Source organism: Apteryx mantelli, chromosome 5, assembly GCF_036417845.1.
Source record: "Apteryx mantelli isolate bAptMan1 chromosome 5, bAptMan1.hap1, whole genome shotgun sequence".
NCBI classification, from domain to species: domain Eukaryota; kingdom Metazoa; phylum Chordata; class Aves; order Apterygiformes; family Apterygidae; genus Apteryx; species Apteryx mantelli.
Window position 1 is genome coordinate 11,353,919 of NC_089982.1, and position 21,580 is coordinate 11,375,498.

The 21,580-nt window shown below is 39.3% G+C and overlaps 2 protein-coding genes across 3 annotated transcripts in view; both read right to left on the reverse strand.

Moving 5' to 3' along the window:
* Window positions 1–1,032: 1,032 nt before the first annotated feature.
* DCK (deoxycytidine kinase) lies at window positions 1,033–13,052 on the reverse strand. The gene is made up of 7 exons (XM_013951587.2): window positions 12,875–13,052; window positions 11,591–11,709; window positions 8,931–9,124; window positions 7,973–8,120; window positions 5,780–5,895; window positions 5,182–5,281; window positions 1,033–2,087 (listed from the first exon to the last, which is right to left on the reverse strand). Exons 1-7 carry the CDS (start codon window positions 12,942–12,944, stop codon window positions 2,061–2,063), a joined length of 774 nt encoding a protein of 257 aa, XP_013807041.1. The 5' UTR covers window positions 12,945–13,052; the 3' UTR covers window positions 1,033–2,060.
* A 2,467-nt stretch (window positions 13,053–15,519) lies between these two features.
* MOB1B (MOB kinase activator 1B) overlaps window positions 15,520–21,580 on the reverse strand; it is a 43,123-nt gene continuing 37,062 nt past the window's right edge. Inside the window, exons 6-8 of one of the 2 annotated variants that reach the window (XM_067297503.1) lie at window positions 19,428–21,526; window positions 16,854–16,934; window positions 15,520–16,232 (exon numbers count right to left, since the gene is read on the reverse strand). In XM_067297503.1, the coding sequence (XP_067153604.1) occupies window positions 21,449–21,526 (78 nt within the window). In that variant the 3' untranslated portion in view covers window positions 15,520–16,232; window positions 16,854–16,934; window positions 19,428–21,448. Of the gene's footprint in view, window positions 16,935–19,427; window positions 21,527–21,580 lie in introns of both variants that reach the window. The other variant, XM_067297502.1, reaches the window with a different exon arrangement.

The following is a 21,580-nucleotide window of genomic DNA, read 5'->3' on the forward strand; positions in this document are numbered from 1 at the left end:
GCTCTTATCTAAGCCCTGAAACATTTTATTTTGTGCACAGCAATTAAAACCATTCTAATAATTGGTTGTGACTTTGCTCCTTTGAATCCAAACTTGGCAGTCAGAGATTTTGTAAAGCATTCTGGAACAGGATGCAGATAACCTGCCACAGAATTTGTGTGTGCTCTGTGATGAGTTTGAAAGCAAAGTCTTCATTAGAACTCAGACCCGCTTATTCCTTGAAATGAGCGTTGTCATTCCAATTCCTATAATTAAAATCATGATTTTGACAGCTGAAACCATAGGAATAATTGCAACTTTAGTCAAAATAAGCTGTTACCTTTCAGACTGTTGCTAAGAATATTTTTAAAGTTCCTGCCATGTGTTTTAATTAAATCTGAACTGAATCTTCATCCACCTCTCCTCATGTCTAGAGCAAAGATCTCAAAAAGATCTCTCTCCTTTTATCAGACAATCTGGAAGTCCAAAACAAGTATTTTTACCATAACACCAATAATACTAATTTCTACTATAACAATTATTATACAAGGCAGTTCTACTGATCAGTACATTATACATACATACTATCTTATATAACCCTATGCCTCTGTCCAAGTAAGCACATTTTCCATACATGGAAAAACTTGTACATCAAATACACTGAGCATACATCAGCTTGAATTCATCCATTGCACTAGTATATGTACTGGCAATCTACACATCATTTGTCACATGACATCAAGGTGCTAGAAATATTAAGCATGGAAAAAGTCTTTCTATCCATTTTTATTTTTCAGTCAATAGTTAGATGCCAGCACAATTCCAACCACAAAGGAAGAAATTTCATCTCAAATTAGCAGATATCACAGGCACCACAGAAGACAATAAAACATTTACAATACAATTTTGCATTCAAAAGCCAACTGTGTAATCATTCAGAAATGTTTAAAGCAGAACAAAACAGCACATAAAACACAGTACTTGAAAGATGCATACCCTGTATAGTTTATAATATTTCCGCACCTGAAACAAAAGTGACTTAGTTACAAAAAAAAAAAAAAAAAAAACCCCAATGCACTAGAACAGCAGCTATGCCACAAAGTTCTCCCCTTCCTACCGCAACATGACAACGAAGGACAGCCTACTCAGCGTATTGCAGCATCACGTATAAATACCCAGAAGGCCCAGTTAAAAAATGGAGAAGGTGGAATGAAAGCAGGAAACCACCTCTAACATCCAAAATGCAGTTAAGTAGGTTTAGAAACACGTCATTTAGAGCTGAAGACCATTTGCAAAATTTTCTTCTTCCTTTTACAATATCTACCAAGTGAACATACTCGTCTACAGGAAAAGAGGACTTACCAACTACCAAAAATGACTCAGTATCATAAAAACAAAAACAAACAAAAAACAAAAAGCAACATGCTAAAAAATGGAAAGTCTCTTAATATCCTAGTTTGCAGTGCACCATAAAAACAGAGACAAAATCTTATTTAATAGCTACAGAATTTCAATGAAGTTAGGCTTTTTGTTTCAATTCAGTGTATTCTGAGAAGTGCTTCACCTATCAAAATTGTCAGATATTTTTATACCTTGAAATATAAAACTCTATGCAATATTAATTCCCTCACCAGTAAAAATTGTTTTCACTTTTTTTCTTCCTCAGAATGGTAAGACATCATTAACAAATCAAATCCACTAAAGAAATTAACAACAGTTCTAGAGAAACCATTACCTTATTGGGAATTAAATAGATACGGGGAACAAAATAAATTAAAAAAAAATACAATGGAGTACTCCAAAACTTATTTCTCTGATTAGAAACAGATGTAATATTTGGAAACTCTCAGGATTCTCATACCTTCAAAATTTTTTTGCGTATTATTTTATATAATACTGAACAGACCTAGTAATTTATTCAATAATTTCTCTATACAGAAAGTTTGTTTGTTCCTCACAATTAATTAACAGGGTTGAGTCCTGCCTCTCCAGAGGCCTTCTATGAAAGCAGGAGCTGTACTTCAGACTTTGATCTCACAGATGTTTGGAACAGTTGGATTCTGCCTATGCTTCAAAGAGGATTAGAGCGTGCTCAAAAATTCTTTGACCTGCAAAAAGAAACGAATATCAATCAAATGAAGTATTTATCAGCACAAATACACAGCAACTATGTTTACGTCTCTAATTCTTTATGCTGTACTACAAGACACAGGAACTAAGTAAAGTAAATTTAGGGCTGGCTTGCAGTTTCTTGTCTGTTAAGAACTTTTACAGTCATGACATCTGTATTTTAGCAGGTACAGAGCGCTACACGTTGCAATGATACTCGTTTCTCCAGTGCTGCCAAACTACAGCCCTACATCACAAGTGAATTAATTTAAGGGCAAGTCTGATCTAAACAAAAGGAAGATAATGATTATGTCAAAAGCTATATAATTTAGAATACACCAGGCCACACCCACTACCATGACACTGTTCATATTCTGTGTTAATGAACTGTCCAATGCATCTAGTTAGTATGTTCCTCAGAATGAGAGGCCAGAAAATAAATAAAACAATCTCTAGCAAGAGCATAGTACTAAAAGATTTGATACTGTAGGACAGTGCTATAGATATTCCAGTTAGTGTTTAATACAATTTCCAGTATTTTAAGCACAGATTAAATGGCTACAGGGACCTAAAAATTAATATTGAAGTTCTGATCCATAGAGTGGTATTTAGAACCTTGAATCAGAGGTTTATGTTCCTACACAGAGACCCAATGCAGTACCTCAATAATCCTTACGATTGCAGTGAGAACAGGATCCAAGATGGGCAGCATGCCAAGCACTGGACTAGTATAACACTTAAAGGTGCAGCTACTTTAGACAGCAACATCTTAAATTCAGGTCCATACCCAAAATTGCAGGAAGACACTGTGCTAAGAACTCCCTTCTTACCACAAGTACACATGCCTTCTTTCCTCCACATGTCTCCCCCCCACACCCCCCCAAAGAGCACAATAGTAACCACTCCCTCCTTTTAAAGCATAGCAGTAGGAGAGACAGCCGTGAGGGCCAACCTTCTTTTTAAGAATATAGCAACTTAGTAAATACAGGACCCAAGGAGGACTGAGACTAGCAATGAAACTCCTCTCTCTCACAGAAGGGCATCCTAGCAACTACATTATAGGACAGTCTGAACTGGGAGCACTTTCCACTCTTTCTGCTCAAGTTAGGCTATGGCATAGAAAGGAATCAACAACTCACTACAGAATATGGCTGTCATTCTATTGGCAAAGGCTATCATACATAGACCACATCTGCAAATACTTTGTCCAAATTCCTGATGTGAAATAGAAACAGACCTTGGATCACGTTCTGAAATTGTGACCTTTCCTTTCCTACTTCAAGACTCAAGGAGATGGAAAAATGGTCAAATCCCTTCCCATGGAGAAGGGAACAGAACACAGAACTGTGCAAATACTCTAACTAGAAGGGTGTCATGAGAAAGCCATTCTCCTTTTTAAAAACACTGCATGAGGAACCTTATCATATTGATTTACGTTAGGCATAGTTTCAGGACTGGTCTTTGAAACTGAGCATGTCAACAGAGATGAGACCAGGAAACTGTTTCCTGGTCCCCACTGGACAAAAGCACACACTAGCGGCTAAAGCACTCAGCCTCATGAAGACTGGAGCAGTTCTGGGCCTCCACTCAGGAAATATTAAAAATAAGGCAAACAGAGGGCTCAGGCTGTTCCCAGATGAGCTGGCAGCCACACTGTGGCTCAACTACCCCCAAACCCCTATTTAGGTGCCTGGGGTTGGCTTTATCTCATGGTGCAGATTGGAAGCATATTTACTTTACAACTGGGATGTCTAGTTCCACCAAATAACAAGCTTTAAAGAGCAAAGATCATGCAAATTGCTTTAAATCATTTCTAAAAGGATCAACTGATATCAAAGGACATAGTTGCTTTTCTCACGAGGTAAACAAGTTACTGCTGAAGTGGGGAAAACAGCACATTATCACTGCTGAGGTCTGTACCTTACTGCAACAACTCTAAAATCGCCTTGTCCTCAGCTGAATCTCCTCATGATTCAAATACCAGACACCTAAGCAGTTAACATATGAGAGGGCTTGATGGTTTGGGCTAACTTTAAAATTTTATATGTCTATTTCTATTTATATATTACACCCTTTCATGCTAACTAAAAATTAGCTCATCTTCTGCAAACAGAAATCTCAGCTTGGCTTTCCTCTATACCAAACAATTTTTTTTCCAAGAGCTGCAAACAAATTTTAACAAAATAGTCCTGATATATATTCTGTATTACTTCCTAAATAAAATAAGAAACATTTGAAAAGTGTTCCCTGAATCTTCAGATCACTGCTTTTGAGAAGGATTTTCAATAAGACTAATAAATATGGCTGAAAGGGAGTGTTTTGATGCTACTGCCAATCTAACTAACAAGACCAAAACTAAGCAATATTGTAGCAGGCTACATGACTATTATCTGAATGTAACTCCATAATTTAAATATTTTAGAAGGATAGTTATACAGTGAGGCATATTATTTTTAGAGCAAAGGATCCTTCTTTGCTTTAGCTGTATAGCCATTTATTATGACAGACTTGCCATGAGCTAGAAGGATTAATCCCTTAATCTCTTTTATTTAGCTAGAAAAGTCTGCAAAGCCTAGAATAGTTTTCCATTGGCTCGCTTTTTTGGATCAAAACTCAGCTGCAGGTTTAGTAAAGTCATCCTTCAACTTCCTGTTGTAATGCTTTTGTACTGCATTTTCACAGTACCTAGAACTGACATGCTGCCCAAGACATCCGAGTTGAATCTGTGTTCTTTCTCTGTCTCAACAGCTACCTTTTCCTCATACTCCCCACCACCATATTTCTTAAGATACCTGCACAATCTTAGAAGCAGGACTTAGCAAATAACAGCTCTTTTAAAACCATTAAGGATTAGCTCAAGTAGTCATTGTATTTGCAGACAAAGTCAATAGTGAAAGTTGACTCAAAAAAGCCTTTTTTTTTTTTTTTTGAAAGGAAAACTTCTATGTAGGAAATTACATGGACACACAGGTTCAAACATCAGTCTAATTTCAAAGAAAACTACAAGCTGAGACACAAGAAGGGTCCTGAATACATTTCAGCTTGCTGACAATAAACCTACGTGATCAATTTGTTCTGCTTGTCAAGTTTTACCTTTTCAGTCATGTGATCATATCTGTCCTTTTTGCCTTTGAAGTCTTCATTAACATCTAATGTTAAAATAGGTATTTCCTGGAGGTATTCAAAATCAGTTCTACATTGGAATAGGAGCAAATAAAGAAATATTACTAATGGCAAACAAGCATACATCCTGAAATTCTCTATCAGAGTATTCATTGTTAAGATTCCCACAAGAAGTGCAAATTTAAAATACAGCCATGAATTCTGAATACAAGAATTAACGAAAGAAGTTTAAATTTACAGTGAAGCTTCTAGGATATACTGTTGATTCTTGAGCATGCTGTTCCCCCCGCACCTGATGTTCACCTCAACTGTGTTTTGCAAGATATGTTTAATTGAATCATCTGGAGCTCAGAGTTCTAGGTGAAGAGAACTCAAATCACATTGCATGTCCTAGCAATACTTAACATCCCGTTACCCCAAGACTGCTACGGAAGTTTAGATAGAAATCTTCCTGTGGTATAACTTTGCATTTCAAAAGAAAAGCTGGCGTTTCACTAGTGGGAAAAGTATTAAGAAACACCCCTACAAAGATTTACCCATCTTAGAGCGATCACTAAACAAATCCTACCGCAATGTTCTATGCTGAAGCCAACTTTCGTGTTTGTAGTGAAGCTTCTCCAGATATTCAATGGGAATTTCTTGCTCTTCATCTCTTCCACGCAAGTAAATCCTATTTAAGCATTTCTAAAGACAAAAGATTAAAAAAAAAATACATGGATTGGTTGCATTTGCAGAAGTAAAGAGGAAGCCTAGTCTGCCAAAGTTTTTTTGCCAACCTCTCCTACTAGGCTAAATATGCCACCCTTTCCCTAAGATGAATATGCAAATTGCTAACTAAGTTTAGGAGCATGGAAACCTTACTCCATGTCCAGCTGACATAGCCTACTGACTACATCTTTCCTACTGAAAGGAAGGCAGGACCAAAAAAAAGTCATTATTTCTCCACTACAAGAAAAGGTCTCAAATAAGCTTTTAATAAAAAGAAGGGAGAGCAGCATATTGCACAAAAAGAGCACAGAAATACCGGTATGACGTTATGGACAATCATTTCAAAATCTCATTTGGTATTTACAGCTTTAAGAAGTCCAGTTTTAGAATGTAATCATTCACTACAAGCCTGAACAGATCAAAAGCCTTAACAACAAGGCAATCTCAACTGTTTTATTTTGCAATTTAGATAGGTATTCTTGACATCGGGGGCGGGGGGAGGGGAAGGACGCACAACAGTGAGCCTAGTAAAGAAGTCTTCCCAGTAACTCCAGTAACTCCAGCAACTCCAGCATACTACATCAGGGAGCAACATTTTTATTTGCAACAATATTATTTGCAACAATAAAAAGAGTTTAAAAAAAAAGTAGGGAAGTACGTAAGTGACCTCTAAGTTAGTTACTACAATTAGAGTTCTTTCAAAATCTTAATTTTTTCTCTTGTGCCTTTAAGTTTCATCCTCAAGAGAGATACTTATTATGTTGTTATTGTGTTCTAAATACATTAGATGCCCAAACATCAAAGTGTTGTGCTAAAGCACCACATATAGCAAGTGCATTCATATGGCTTAGCTCCCTTGTCCCACATGAAAGCACTTTTTTCCCCTGCCAATCACCTGTGGCATTAACTATAAAATATTATATTTATCATGGCAATGTTCCTATAGCTACTTATACTTTTCACTTGCTTTTACTACCAATGTTATTTTCTTGTTTGTTTTGTCATTTAGACATGCCACTTCCATAATCTGGAAACCATTATCACATTTTCCTAATGGACACAAATATATCATATGTTGCTAGGACAAAAGTACCAAGCAAGCATAACATAAACATAAGGGTAAGTGTATGGCAAACACACACATAGATCTGGGATGGCGTAACTCCAGATGGCAAACATTAATGTCAACAACAACAACAACAGAAGGGATGTATGTACAACTACACAGGCTGTAACATTTGCAAAGAACATTCTTATTCTAAGTGTTTCCAGACTGTTAGTATTAATTCAAGCATTATAATCTGTAGGGGAATATTACAATCTGAATTGAACTCTAAACATCAGGGCTGTTACGATGAGAGGTGAGGCTAGCTCAAGGTTTTGAAAATAAATGTGCTTAGAGTTTACTTCACCTTGAAGTTAACTTCAAGGTTACTCTCTCAACTGCTTCCTGGCCTGTTCCAGACATTCAAAACAATCCCTGAAACAAAGATACAATGAGATCTGCTAATATGAGAAAAGCAGCTTCCCATAGCTCTAAAACTAACCGCCTCCCAGAATTCAGAAACAGATTAGATGGGTAAAATCATGTACAGACAGGTGACAGAGCTCAAAAGAGCAGATAGAGTCCCATTACTAAAGTTCACAGAAAGCTGTCAGGCTAATACGTCATCATGTCTTAGCATACTTCAGCAGGATTTTTTTTTTCTACCCTCATAAAAATACTAGTTACTCACCATTCTCTCCATTACTGCTGAAACGAGGAAAAAGACAGTTCATCACAACTGCAGTTAAGTGGTAGCAGCAAAGGGCTAGTATTTTAGATGCAAAAGGCTACTGCAGAGCCCAAAACAGAACTGTTTGGGCTTATCAGAGATGCTTACAGGCATAGTATTCCTTCCTCATAAAAAAGGCCTAGAAGTACATCTAAAAACTGTAATTTTTTTTTAAAACTATACATACTGTGGGAACATAGACAAAAACAAATTTTTACAGACAAGATATAGAGCACGTACTCCCATTCTGTAGGTGGTCATAAATTTTTATTCCTCACCTCAGGAGTAGCTCTGAGATAAATGATCCCATCCAGCGCTAGGCTTTGGCCGAACTGCTTATTCATCCAATCATGCCAGTCTTGGTAAATAGTCCATTCAGTCTCATTCATACAATCAGACTCATATAAGTTAGCTGCAAAGATGTATCTGTGAACAGGAAATACTTTCCTGAGCAAAGAAAAGCTTGAATAAGGTTGTCACTTTGTTTGTATCAAGTACTCAGCAGGAGCTAAGAACATTAGCTGAGCACAGTAGTTTTGAAACTTCTTTGAGGTACGTTTGGATTGGAAGAAAAACAGTTAGTATCCTTACCCTGTAACTATTTCTATTGCAGTTGCCCATAGAATTGTCTACAAAGAGCAGTAACATTCACAGTTCAGGTATCTGTTCAGGAAAAATCTACAGGCCACTTAAACACTTGACCTCTTCACTGAAACACTCGGGTGACTTATTTACAATATACTGGAACACAGTAAGTCCTCAAAAATTATGACGGTATTCAATGGTGAAGTCTAACCTTGTGAAACCAGAAACTGATAGGTATGGCAATATGAAATAGCTAGAGTTGTTTCAAAGAGCATGAAAGAAAACAAGAATAAATGGCAGATTAAGAGACGGTTCTTCTCAATGCCTGCTTCCCCTCTTTTCTTTAGAGGGTAAGATTAGCACTCAAAACACAAGAAACCCACTCAAAGAAGAAGAAATTACACATAATTAATCAAGTTTATACAACAAATTTATATATCTTCCAACCTGTAATATTACTTCACTATCAACACCATTGAAAGAAAGCTAACAAGCCATTTATTGATACTCTTGTGAATCACCAGTGTCAAAACTATAACCAAAGCAGTCACAAAAACTCATGCACACTCTCCTTTTTATTTATGTATTTATTTCTGTGTTTTACTTGGGAAGAATTTACTCTTCACTTGAACGACTGCAAGTCCAACATACCTGTCACTATAGACAGATCGCTCAAAGAAGACCACAGGATTCTCTGCCTCTCGGAGTTTCCCGTCAAGGGATCTGAGCTGAGCCCGGATCCTGCTGAGGCATGCGTACGTCTGGAAAGTGAAAGACCACCGCTCTGGTTTCTCATACATCATCCGAAGCACATTTCCACCACTTTTCTGTGACGTAGTCAGCTCCTGTTTTTAAACAAATATAGCGGCCCTTTGAGTAGGTAAGGGTAGGATATTAAACTAAGGCAGAATTGCTCTACTGCATTAAAGCTGTTCAGCCTTTATTTTAGATTTAGAGTTGTGTCATTTTACCTTTCAAACCTATCTATATAGAAAACAGAAACGTAAGCAATGTTATTCCTGCTACCACACTGAGCTGAACAAACACAGAAGTATCAAGAAACTTTGATCGCTGCTTACAAACTTAACTAAAAGAATGATATCCTATCAGGACAAGAAGTCAGCAACATGCTAGCAAATTCATGCTGCTTTTACTTTGACAAATGTGAGTTTAACTTTGAAGATCAGCTAGTTTAGTACTTCCCTCTATTAATTACAGTTCATATGACAACAGCTGTTGATATAACATCGTAGCAGATTTTTATGCTCTCATCTTACCTAGGAGGTGGAGAATACATTCCAGGCCAAAGACCTCCTTCAGCCCACAAAGTACTGCTGGAACACTTTGAGGTAGCCAGGAAAGCTCAAACAGAACCTAACTTCCAGAGAACCGTTTCGTGCACTTGTCAGGGACAGGTGCTGTGCCTCAGTTTTACTAGAAAACATAGCCTATCAAAGACAATTGCTTCTGCTGAATCTTTTTGCTACATTATCTATAATTTTTTGAAAATATCTCAGTACTTGGTCTTGGTATTAGCATTTAACTCCCAGGAGTTTTTTAGCTATACCTAGCTATGGTTAGCTATACCAGTAAACTAAAGATGCCAAACACCATGCTTTGGCACTGAGGCCAGCTCGCACACAGGAGCCCATATCCACAACATTAAACTCTCTTACCTTCCAAAAGGAAGTAGCTGCATTCAAACACCTGCTGGGCACCATCCCTTGGCTACCCTACTGCCCGAACCATGCCAAAGAGCTACTGGAAAAGTGCTAATGGCACAAGCCAAAAGCCTGCCAAGGACGGCTGTAACAATTTAACAGGAGACGTGGCCTAGTTCCACTGTCCAGGACATGCCCTCACTCTATAATCAACCAGAATAGATATAACCTCAGTGACATTTCACAGGTCAAAAGTCCCTCTATGTATCAGTTTCATCACCGAAAAATAAAAAGATATTATAATCTTTTCCAGAGGACGAGTCTATATCATTGACTAACACTGTATTAAAAAGTCTGATATCAAGTCACTTGAATTATTTCAGGTAACAATACAGCTTTCATCAGAACTAATAACTGTAAAACTAATAAGCCACACCTCTGTTTGAAAACACATACACAAAGATAAATTTTGAATGTATTTCCTTTACTTTGTGCTGTAGCACAAGGAAAAGACAACAAAGTTTAAAAAAGATGGAAAGGTGAAACTACGTCTTTTGGTATGAAGCTACATAAAAAACAACAACCAAGACATTGATTGCTGATCATTTTTCTTTGGAAAGGGAAGGAAGAAGGGGAAAAAGGGAGGAAAACAGGGAAAATGCCTATTGTTTAGGCTGTTTCTTACTAGAAACATAACTGGTGTTCAGTACTGTGTTGCTCCAAAGCAGCTGCCACTGTTACTGCATGAATTACACTGCAAATACCAAGGAGAACATTACAAACTATTGACAATGCAAGCAACACTGTAAGAGCTATCTATGGACACAGGCGCAAACAACTTAACATGTTATCTAATCTTTACTAGAGGAACCTTTGTTTTAATGTTTCCCAACTAATTTTAGGAATCATATATAATGCCATAATTCTGCAAACCAGCCAAAGCAAACGGAGAAAAGAGAATTTAATAGGTCCAGTTTCAGAAATGATTATGAAGGATGTGAAACAATATCTAAATTACAAAATCTTTAACAGACTTGAACTTCAAGTTGAACTAGCTTGCCAGTTATTTCCTTAAAGAAAAGATTTTCATCTGGTTTTGTATTTGAACTTGCTTCACTACCCCCCCCCCCCAAAAAAAAAAAAACACCCTACTAGAACTCTCTAGTTCAGAACAAGAATAACTGAGGGGAAGTACATGTCGTAAACAATTTAGCAGTAGTTCATTATTTCCTAAACATTTTCGAGGACACCTTCCAGGACACCTGGACAACCCCCTGCTTTCACCTGGTTAGTTCACATATGCTAAAAGTAACTTCTGCCTAACGTTTTTCCATCCCTTGCTTTTATTAGTAAAGAGCAGGCTTTCATCGCTTTTACAATTTACATCCCGATGTTTAATGACATCTGTTCTATAATACATCTTGTAGGCTAGAAGGTCTGACAATAAACCATTTGAACATCACAAGCCTACCTATTCAAAAATCACTATTTGCAAATACAATGGGAAGTCCAATAACACAGTGAGAATCAGTGAAGTGGTTGCTACCAAATATGTTTTAAGATACTTACTTTATCAGATATATCAGTCTTCTGAAATTAGAAGAGTATTTAACCAGTTAAAAAGTTTCACCTTAGTTTCTTTTATCGTACCTCACCATCCTCTTCAGCATTTTGTTGAACATTGCACCATCTTGCTACAGGCTCAGGAACAACTTCCCATTCTTCATCAGCTTGTTTGAGAATATTCACAAATGTTGATTTCCCTGCAGCTGCAGAAAAAACATGCAGGAACAATGGCAGTCAAAAAACACTGATACTGTCATTCTTTAACTATTAAACAAATTTGTTTTCAGGACCCATAAATTACAGTCTCCCACACCGATGTACCTTTGGCTTTATGGAAAGCATCAATCACAGACCATAGTGTACCCCACATCATCACGGAATAAAGCCAGAGAATTTTTTTTTTTTTTTTTTTTAGAAAAACATACCATACCAACACAAAATTTAACAAAAGTCAAAAATGACAGCAAGATTCAGTTCAGATCAATTACCTAAATTCTAGAAAGTTATATGTGCAATTAGAGCACCCAATCTTAATTTTTTATATATACTTAGAGGCCCAGTCTCAGTCCTGAAATTGTTCCAGCCTTCATATGTTACTACAGGCAAAAAAGAGCTTTTAAGAAACGTAAAACAAAAGTGATGATTTTTCTAATGAAGACCTAGACTTGCCCTACTAGTCACTTCCCACAGCACAGAAGAGATTTGTTGGCCACCAGCTGAAACAATGCTCAGGAAATTAAAAGAGATTTAAAGCTCAGAGAGGCTAAGCAGTTAGTTATCAATTGCCAGACCACATATCAGTGGAGAAACAGAAACCCTTGCAACTCCTGCCCTCAATTTTTATGAGTAGTCTGTTGCCTAAAATGTATGGCTCATTATTAATAGTCCATTACACCCCTGCTCTTCACAACAGCTGGACAGGCTCCTCTTCTTTACTGAGAGGAGTATTGAACATTACAAGTTTGACTTGATAGTCTGCATTTAAGCAGGCATTCACAATAAATAAAAGTAGCTGTAGGAGAAGTCTTATCCAGGAGCTGAGTATGTTTTAAGAAGATGTGAATAAGTTAAAATTTCCATTTCATACTTTTAAAAGCATTAATTTTTACGGCTTTACAGCAACGTTTCTGACGTTATTTCTCGGCTTGTTTGCACCACACAACTTGCCTAGCTAATTTATATTTTCTAACCTGACTAGTCTATTTGGCCCTCTCCCCGACCCCCACGAACACCCCAGGCCCATGGGGGAAAAGATAAATAAACAAATAAATAAAAGGGGAGGAGGGCCCTGCTTGTCTGCCGGGAGAACAAGCTGCGGGGCGACCCCGGTAAGGCGACGGGGCCGGCACCGCGGTGGGCCCAACTCACCGATGTTGCCCTCGACAGCTATCTTCTTGATGCTGCCCTCCAGCCTGCCGCGCTTGGGAGGAGTGGCCATGGAGGCGCAGAGCCGCTCTCTGCGTATGTCTCGAGGAACGGGGACGCTGCCGCCTCAGCGCGAGCCGTAACGGCCGTAACGGAAATAACCGTCGCCTCTTCCGCCGCCGCGCTCGCGCCCAGCCCGGCGCCGCGTTCGAATTTGGCGCGCGGAGGCACAGGACGGTGCCCTGACGTCACCGGCAGCGCCGGGGTGCTTAGCCCGCGGCGCCTTCTACGGGTGGCCGCGAGGGCCAAAAACTGGTGTAAGGGGGCTTGGCGAGGGAGCGAGCGGGCGCGAAACGCGCTCGGACAGCCGGCAAGAAGCGAAAGGACGCTCGGCCGATTTCAGCGCTACGGATCAAGGGAGAGTTGCAGAAGGCAAAGCACATCGATCGCTCCGCGCGCTGAGCGCCGCCGGGGCCACACGTGCGACGAGTTTTTCGGTTCTCAGCGCTGAAGGGGCAGGCACAGCAGCGGTGCCGTCGCCAGTCATCGCCGCGAGCGTTGCCCCCTTTTCTGCCACCCTACAGCATTTGGCTGCTCGGCGAAATGCATAAGCTTCCCTCTACCTTCTTCATCAAATAGCAAGAAGACAGCAGCAAGAGGGCCTTGACCTTTTTCCACTGCCTGTTTATTGCTTCAGCAAGCAAGGGGTGTCACAACAGTCATTCAGGCGACCACGGAGGATAAAGAGTTCACTGTACATTTAAATATAGGGGATCATTGAAATATGCATGTACAAAAACAAAGCGGAGCCAGATTGGACAAAATAACGTATACCTGTCTATTCAGAAAAGACCCATTCCTGCATCGTCACAGGATCTAACCCAAAGCTCCACCCCAAGGGCCCTCCCCAGGACTTGGTGTGTTATCTCCTACTACCCCAACTCCCTTGTCCATGCCAGCAACCCAGACCGGTCAAAACTGAAGGAAGAGGAGGGGAACGAGGTGACTTGGCTAAATAGGCTGGAGCCTGTTGTCACCCAGTGCTGAAACCCTGTGAGGCCAAATCCTGTCTTACTCCAACTCCCACCTCCCTCGCACTGCCTCGCAGAAAATAAGCAGCCACTGGGCTTTGGGAGAGCAGAGGCCCCTTGGGTATGGGATATCTGTCTAGGTGGATTACAACAGAAATCCAGATTATAATTGCCAGTGCTAAATTCTCTCATCCATATGCTTCAGCAGATGAAAAATTAGAGTTTCAAAAATACTTTTACAGGCCTGACAAACACTAATTGTGCCCAGCAACCTCCTTGTACCTTGGGGGCCCATCTGACAGTTTCAGAAAGAGGAACAGAGGAGGCTGCGAGGCATTTGCACCTTTCACAAAAAACAACCACTACCAGCACACGCTTCCCCTAGCAGTGCAGAAGAGGTTACCAAAAGGCAAGCAGTGAATATCATTTCTTTATGCCTGGACAATCAGAGATGTCAAAGTTTCTAGCAGCGGGCAGCAGCAGTTCTGCACTCTGAAAGCACAGCAGTGAGTCTTGCCAAATTTCTACAGGACAAAATTAAAGCATGACCAAGGCTGTATATAGCTCACTGAAAGGAGCCAATATGCAACCACGCAAATTAAAAACCTTCCAGAAATATCCTAAAAATGAAACATAAATTGGATTTAAAGGCAATTAAAGAAACTTGTTTAGAGGGTTACTGCTGAAAACGTTACAATCCTTAAAAGGGCCATCCATTTCTTCTTTGAAAATGTGTTTCCCAGTAATAGCATCGAAGCATCAAATCATTTTGGTCCATGAAGGTCCAAGTTAAACTGAGAAAAAAATCTTCACATCCATGAAACGTGTTACAGACAACAAGGCAGTCATGACCAACACACACCCTTAACAGTGCACCAAAATTCGACATAGGAGCAGCTTTGGTTACTATAGGAACTATACCAGCCACCATTTGTGGCTGGGCACCTGCTCCAAGGCACACAGAAACGTCTAACACACAACATGCAAACCACTTACAGTTCCTTACTATATTTTTAAGGTTATGGTATGTGATTTAAGTTACATGTAAAGTGCTTGCAGCCACAAGCACCGTCCTAGAACTCTTTTTGCATGCTCACTGTATCAAATGTACAAAAAACATGAGTATTTGCGGACACAGATAACAGGCAGACCACACCACTTCTCATCCGAAGGTGAAAGCCCCTTTCCAACTGCAAGAAAAGGATGACTTCCCACCCAAACCGTGTCCTGAGGAGTTCACGATGCGGCCAGAGCCACCGAAGGGCAGCAGGAAGGAAGTGCTCGCAGAGGGGCAGATGGGGAAGGGAAGGGAAGAAAACTCCCGGGAGCTGGAGTACTCCGGAGGTCAGGGTCGCGGGGGGCTTTTAAAAGAAAAAGACATCTGTGCCGCTGAGCGGCGCCGAAAGGAGAGTGTGTGCTTTGTGTGAGGCTGGGGACCTGCTACAGCAGAGCGCTGAGGGCACGGTGCACCATCGTCGTCGCAGCAAAGCTTTCAAAATAACCCCGGACAGAGAGATGCTGACATTCAGCTAACGCGACACTTAACTTTCTATCGGAAATCCCGGACCGAGCTCCATTTGTATTTTGTTCATTCAGGGCATCAAACGAGGAAATAAAAAGGGTATCAGGTTGTTTTATTGCTATTGTGTCTGCCTGCAATACAAATATTCACAAATCCAGACAAGGCATTTACAAAAATCTAATTTGTATGTGTAATGTTCATATGTGTACAATATACAGAAAAAAATCTATCTACAAATAGAAGATAATTTAGAAACAAGTTCAAGAAGGAAAAAAAAAGGACAATCATGGTCAAACATAGCTATTTATTTTTTTCCTTATAAACAGCCTTCAGTTTCTTATTGAAAAAAACCTAGAATTTAAATATTTTGTCCCATCACATACAACAATCTGTATACATTATTTACATCTCTCAAATAAACATGTTGCAGATTTTCAGACATTCAACTTTTTTTCTTTTTTTTTTTTTTTTAAATCAAAAGCTGTTTTGATTTAAAACTAAAATATCAATCAGTGACTACAAACTGAAGCAATATTGGCACAGTTAGCTTACAGTAAGGGTTCTCATCTTGCATTTCATATTTTACACTTTATTTTCTCCCATCTGTTTTAAGCTTCCAAAGGAGGAGGAAAGGTTAGTGTTGCTTTTATAGTATCTCTTTTGCCTTTAGAAATGGCCTTTTATTCAAACTTCATTCACTGTTACTGCATATCAAGGTATGTGCTTCTGCGATATTAAGCAACACAATTTCAGCATACAGAAGTAGTAAAACAGCAGTGAAAATAAGTGTTCCCTCCGCGACATGTCTCTGAAAAATGTCAGAAGTTGCAAACGTACAAAAATAATGAGTATAGTTTAGTGGCTATAAAAATTAATTTCCCCTAAAAATACAATATTCTATGAACAATTTAGGGAGTTTGTTCCTAAAAACAAAAATGTAATTTGATATTTAACTACACTGCAATCTTAACCTGGTAAGAGGAAATTATAAGACAAGCAGAAAAATAAAAGGTTTAACACTTAGAATGACCAACGTTAGTCTCATCTTAAAAGGTAAAACATCCAGGAAAAGACGACAGGCAATTGTAAAACTGCCAGTGGTTTAGTAGTGCAGTTCGGAAAATCCTGACTGATATTAGCAATGAAGGAAACAAGATTCAGAATACCAGTGAGTTGTGTAATTAAAGAAAAGCAAGGAGTCTGTATTCACGCTGCAGCTTTTTAAAGTCCAACTAAGAGTGTTTTATATACAGTAATATAGCACTCTGGCAGGTAGGAAGAAGGAGAGGCTGGCAAGAAGAAAAAACCTACCCTAAAGGATGTGTTTTTTAATAAAATTGTGTGTGGCATTCAAGAGAGTGGGAATGAGAAACAGAAAAGAACAATGTGAAAGGTAAGTCAAGTCAATAGCAGCAAATAGGTATCTTACCTGTTAAACGAGTGTCAGGGAGATTGGGAGAGTGTTCAGTTCCTAAATACTGAATAAGGACAGTGCTTGTCTATCTTGGATCTTAAAGTAAAAGCAAAAGTTCAAAATTCTACATTGCATAGTAAGCAGTAAAAGAAACTCGATACTTGCAGACGGGCTATCTGCCCCTTGAAAATTGTTTTCTCCCTCATCTACCATTCAGCTATCTGCAAGAGCAGAACGTGGCTTTTTCTCCCCCCCCCCCCCCATTTGCACAATTAACTTGGATCCCTGACTTGAATAAGAACTTCTCGAAAACCAGTTACAATTTCTGTGAGCGGAATTTTTCCGCACAATCTAAACAGTGTCAACACTGGCAAAGATGGCAGAACTTGAGTAATTTAACAGCGTTTGCCCTATCCTGTCTCGAGGTAGGCAACCTCCTGAAGTTACCACCCAAGTCACAGACACGGTCAAATACGGTGGTAGCTGAAAAACACCCCAAACCACAGAACTTAAAGACCCCATGACACTGGAAGGCCGTAACCAGCACTGATAGCCCAGCCTGGTTTTAAACCTCACCAGCATGTTCTGCTCCTGCCGACTATGCAGACACAAGCTTTTGTATCACAGAGCTCATGACATGTAACAGAGGGTCCCTTTAACACAGGCCTGGAGCAGCGAGGCTTCTGTTCACAGGTTATTTCCCTGGGGTTTACTGGGGGAGGGGGGAGGTCCTCCCCACACCACTCTCCCTCCAGCAAATGCACTGTTTTATAAACACATTCACTAGATCCAGATTCAGTTTGTAAAAACGTGGCAACTTTTGTTTAGTACTTCGATGTGCCCTTACTTCAAAAGTGTAAACACACGCAAACTTCTGGTCCCACATCTTTTTGAAGGAAAAAAAAAAAATTAAAAGCTGCAAATATAAAGAGCACAGGGATACTGAATCTCAAACACTGCATACATATCTTCCATGTTGTTATTTTCAAGTGTCTAGTTAAACAATGTGTTCATACAGCTGTCAGGCAAATCACGATCTCCAAGCTTTTATTACATGTCTAGAAACTATTTGGTAAAAATGTTTTCTACCACCAGATTCTAAACACAAAAAATACACTACCCATGTAAGACTCATCTTTTACACAATACATTCTAATTTGAACTGCAGCAGATGCCTTTGAATTTCTAGAGCTGGCTGAAAAAAAAAAAAAAACCACAAACAGAGGAGAGGAGAGGTATGAGAACAGCCAATGCACTGATACCATAGCAAATCCTCACTTTTAAATCTTCTTCTTTTGAATACTCACTGGTACATGGCACCAAACCAACCAGACCACTTCAGCTCTAATGGAGGATATCTCCTATTTAGCACATTGGCACAGACTTACACCACTCTCGCTCTCACGCCTTGTTGCAGCGCAGTAACATGAGCTAGCTCTACAGCTGGTTAAAACGTTCTTCTCCAGTAAGCACACTCAGCACACACAGTCCCCTGAGCAGCACTGAATCAACTCAGCAAAAGAGTTTTTATTGGATATGAAGGTTAACAGCATTTTTAATACCTAACTGCGTCTGCAGCACTACCATGCCTCTGTACCTGGAAGCTTATCAAACATTTCTCAGGTATGAAGTATGCATAAAAGCTCCTGTGTGCAAGATCAGGTTCTTAAATTCAGCTTCCTGCCTAGCTGAAGTCTGTTTAAAATAGTGCAGTTCAAATTCAGGAGCTAAGCTGCTTTTGCATAGTCAGATGGATGTTATCCACTCCTGCAGTTCTGAAAGGACATTTGTCTCCAACATTATTTAGCCCTGAACTAAAAGAGTCCTCCAACCCTCTGCCCAGAGCTAGCATTACTATTCTGCAATCGCAAAACTAGGCTTACCTAGTCACATCCAGACCAGATGTCAGGCTTGCTACTCAGTTAAAAAAAATCCTGAAGTTGCAAATAAATGATGAATAATGCACACGGTCCCTACAGGTACTGACTTCCCAGTTGTCTTGGTTAACATATCAAAGCACATAAAAAGGGTGGTGTGTGCAAGAGGAACTCTTCTTCTCCAGCTATTAAGCAGGATAGGAATGGTACCTACTCAATCCCATATTGGGATATTCTGCTCATGGGAGCTAGTTTCTTCTTTATCACCATATTACTCAATTCCTGTCAGCAGCATTTAGATGTTACACTGCTGACTGACTCCTCCATTGGCCAGCAAAACTTCCAAGGGAATTTAAGTGTTTGTCAGCCCAGAGAGTGTATGTCCTACAAATAGTAGGACTAACAAAAGCATTGGGGTGAGTACCATGGTCTTAGGTGACTTGCCAAAGTAATGGAAAGGTGTTTGTGCTTCTTGTTTGCTTTTGTCTTTAGCCTTCTTATGGCTTGCACATTTTTTCCCACCCCCTGACTCCCTAAAGAGATAACAGATATTGGGTATCTCCCCTCTTTTCCTCTCACATGTGCATACACGAGGGAGAGTCAAGATCCTTACCAGATGAGAAGGGCTAAGACTTTACTCTGACTTTTTAAAACTGGAAGCTTGTTAAAACTTTTGAGGGAAAGCAGTCTTTGCATTGTAAGTTTGACCCACCTGGTCCTTCTCATTTGGACTGTGGACCATTCTCTAGTTCAATACTGGATTTTCACAACTGTGCTCAAGTCTGGTAAGAAACAAAGAGACAGAAGACGTAATAAACAATAAATCAACTGCTTCTGCTGCTGGACTAGGAAATTTAACTCAGTGGAAGAATAATATTGTTCTTAAAGTAAGGTACAGATTATTTTGAAATAATAAATTTTAATTCAGAATATTGATTCTAGTCTCCAAAATTAACGTTTATCACTGGGTTTCTATATTGATTAGCTGGCTATACCAATGGTCACTTGCAAGTTTTGCAGGCTATTTGCACAGTATTTTATTTTTCACTCAATCTTAACATTTTCAGTCAAGCAGAGGTGCACAAAATGTAAGCTCAACTGTTCTCTCACATGCTAACCTTGGTTTCAACTGTAAATTTTTGAGGTTCAGGAGTCAATCTAGTGTGCATAGATCAGTTTATGTCTTCACATCATACAGACCTAAAAATGGTCATCTCGATCTAGCCAAGCCTGGCAACATTAACCATCTAGTGTATTTTAACTTGGCAATGAGCGATACCATTGGATAGCACATTACAAAACCTAATACAGATTTCTTTGACTCCAAAATACAACAGCTGTGACAAGATCCATAAATGAACAAGAGATAGTCATAGGGGTTTTGGCAAAGAGAAACCTGATTCCGATACAGCTGTAGCTAAGATTTTCAAGCCATAGTCTGTGATCACCCAGAAGTTAACTTGTCACAGACTTCCACTCTCCTCATTTCTGGTTTGAGGAAACACAGGACTAGAGAGGCAAAGAGACTACCTGAGGTGGGGGAAGGACCTATTTTGAGTATGTTTTCTCAGAAACAAAAGACACGCTTACCAAATGACAAACCGCTAAAAATTCACCAGGATGCTCCTACTATTTTTCCCTGCTGTAGTTGCCTTGGAGATGGGCTGCAGTTTTAGATGGGAGAGAACACTACTGTGCTAACGTAAATCCAAAGCGGTCCATGAAAGCCAAAAGCGGCTTCCCTCCAAGATACATTTCCTACCACAGAAAACACTGGCCACCGGAGCTCCATCACAGAGTTGGGCTTTGTATTCCTAACTTACGAACATCATCTCACTAGCTATTTTTCAAGCCAGATCTTTCTTAGTATTACTCTAGTGTAGTTTTGACACTGAATATTTTCCCTAACTGTATTTGTGCAAACTGATGGTTCATTTGGCAAATGCTAGGAAACTTTACAAAAGTGACTGACCCAAGTTGATGCTTCCCTGTTAAAAAAATACGAGCAACTGTGAAATGCCAAAAACAGTGCAAAAGACAAATAACTGTTTGCTAAGCCCAGGCCCTCTGTAACTTTGACAGCACCTTCATCATTTTCATTTGGTGACTAGAACTTCACCATCACTTTTCTCTTTAAGAAATACCTAGCTTTGAAAAATTCTATATTAATCTCTCTAAAAAAATAAGACAAATATTTGTATTAAAAGCTGGAGATCATTGATTTAAGTAAGTTATGGCTTTTTTTTGTGTAAGCATATATAAATTTTTCTAAAACAAGTATCAGTAAGTGTCCTGGGTATTAGTTCATATTTTCTGTTTCCAGCAATGTTCAGTATTGTATGTGCTTTGCACCTCAGAAGTGAGTCTGCCAAGGCACTTAGAGAATGTAAGCAAGTCTTTTAGGGACTTGATGAGAATGGGCTACCATTGACACAATACAGAACCCATCCACCAGCAGAGTCAATCCCCCAACCAAGCATGTTTCCTTTATAAACACTCAGCACCTGCTAAAAATCCACAATGAATAACAACAATCAAAAAAAAAGGCTATTTACTGCGTGTCACTAACAGACAAAAGATTTCCCCTAATAAAAGCACAGAAAGTAGAGCTTGGCTGTCAGTAATAACAGCGCAAGTTTTTGTTTTGTCTTGTTTTTAAAAAACAAATGAACAAAAAACAAATACCACACGCTCGCTTAAAGAAACAAGTGACTTGAAGAAATCCTCTTCCTTTTATCTGTCCTTAGAGGTGAGTTTTTCAATCAATTCTTGAAGTGGTGCGAGTTCTCTTCTATCAATAAGGTTGAATTCCTGTAACGAGGATGAGGAGAAAGACATACATACACACAGTGTTTTATTTGTGCA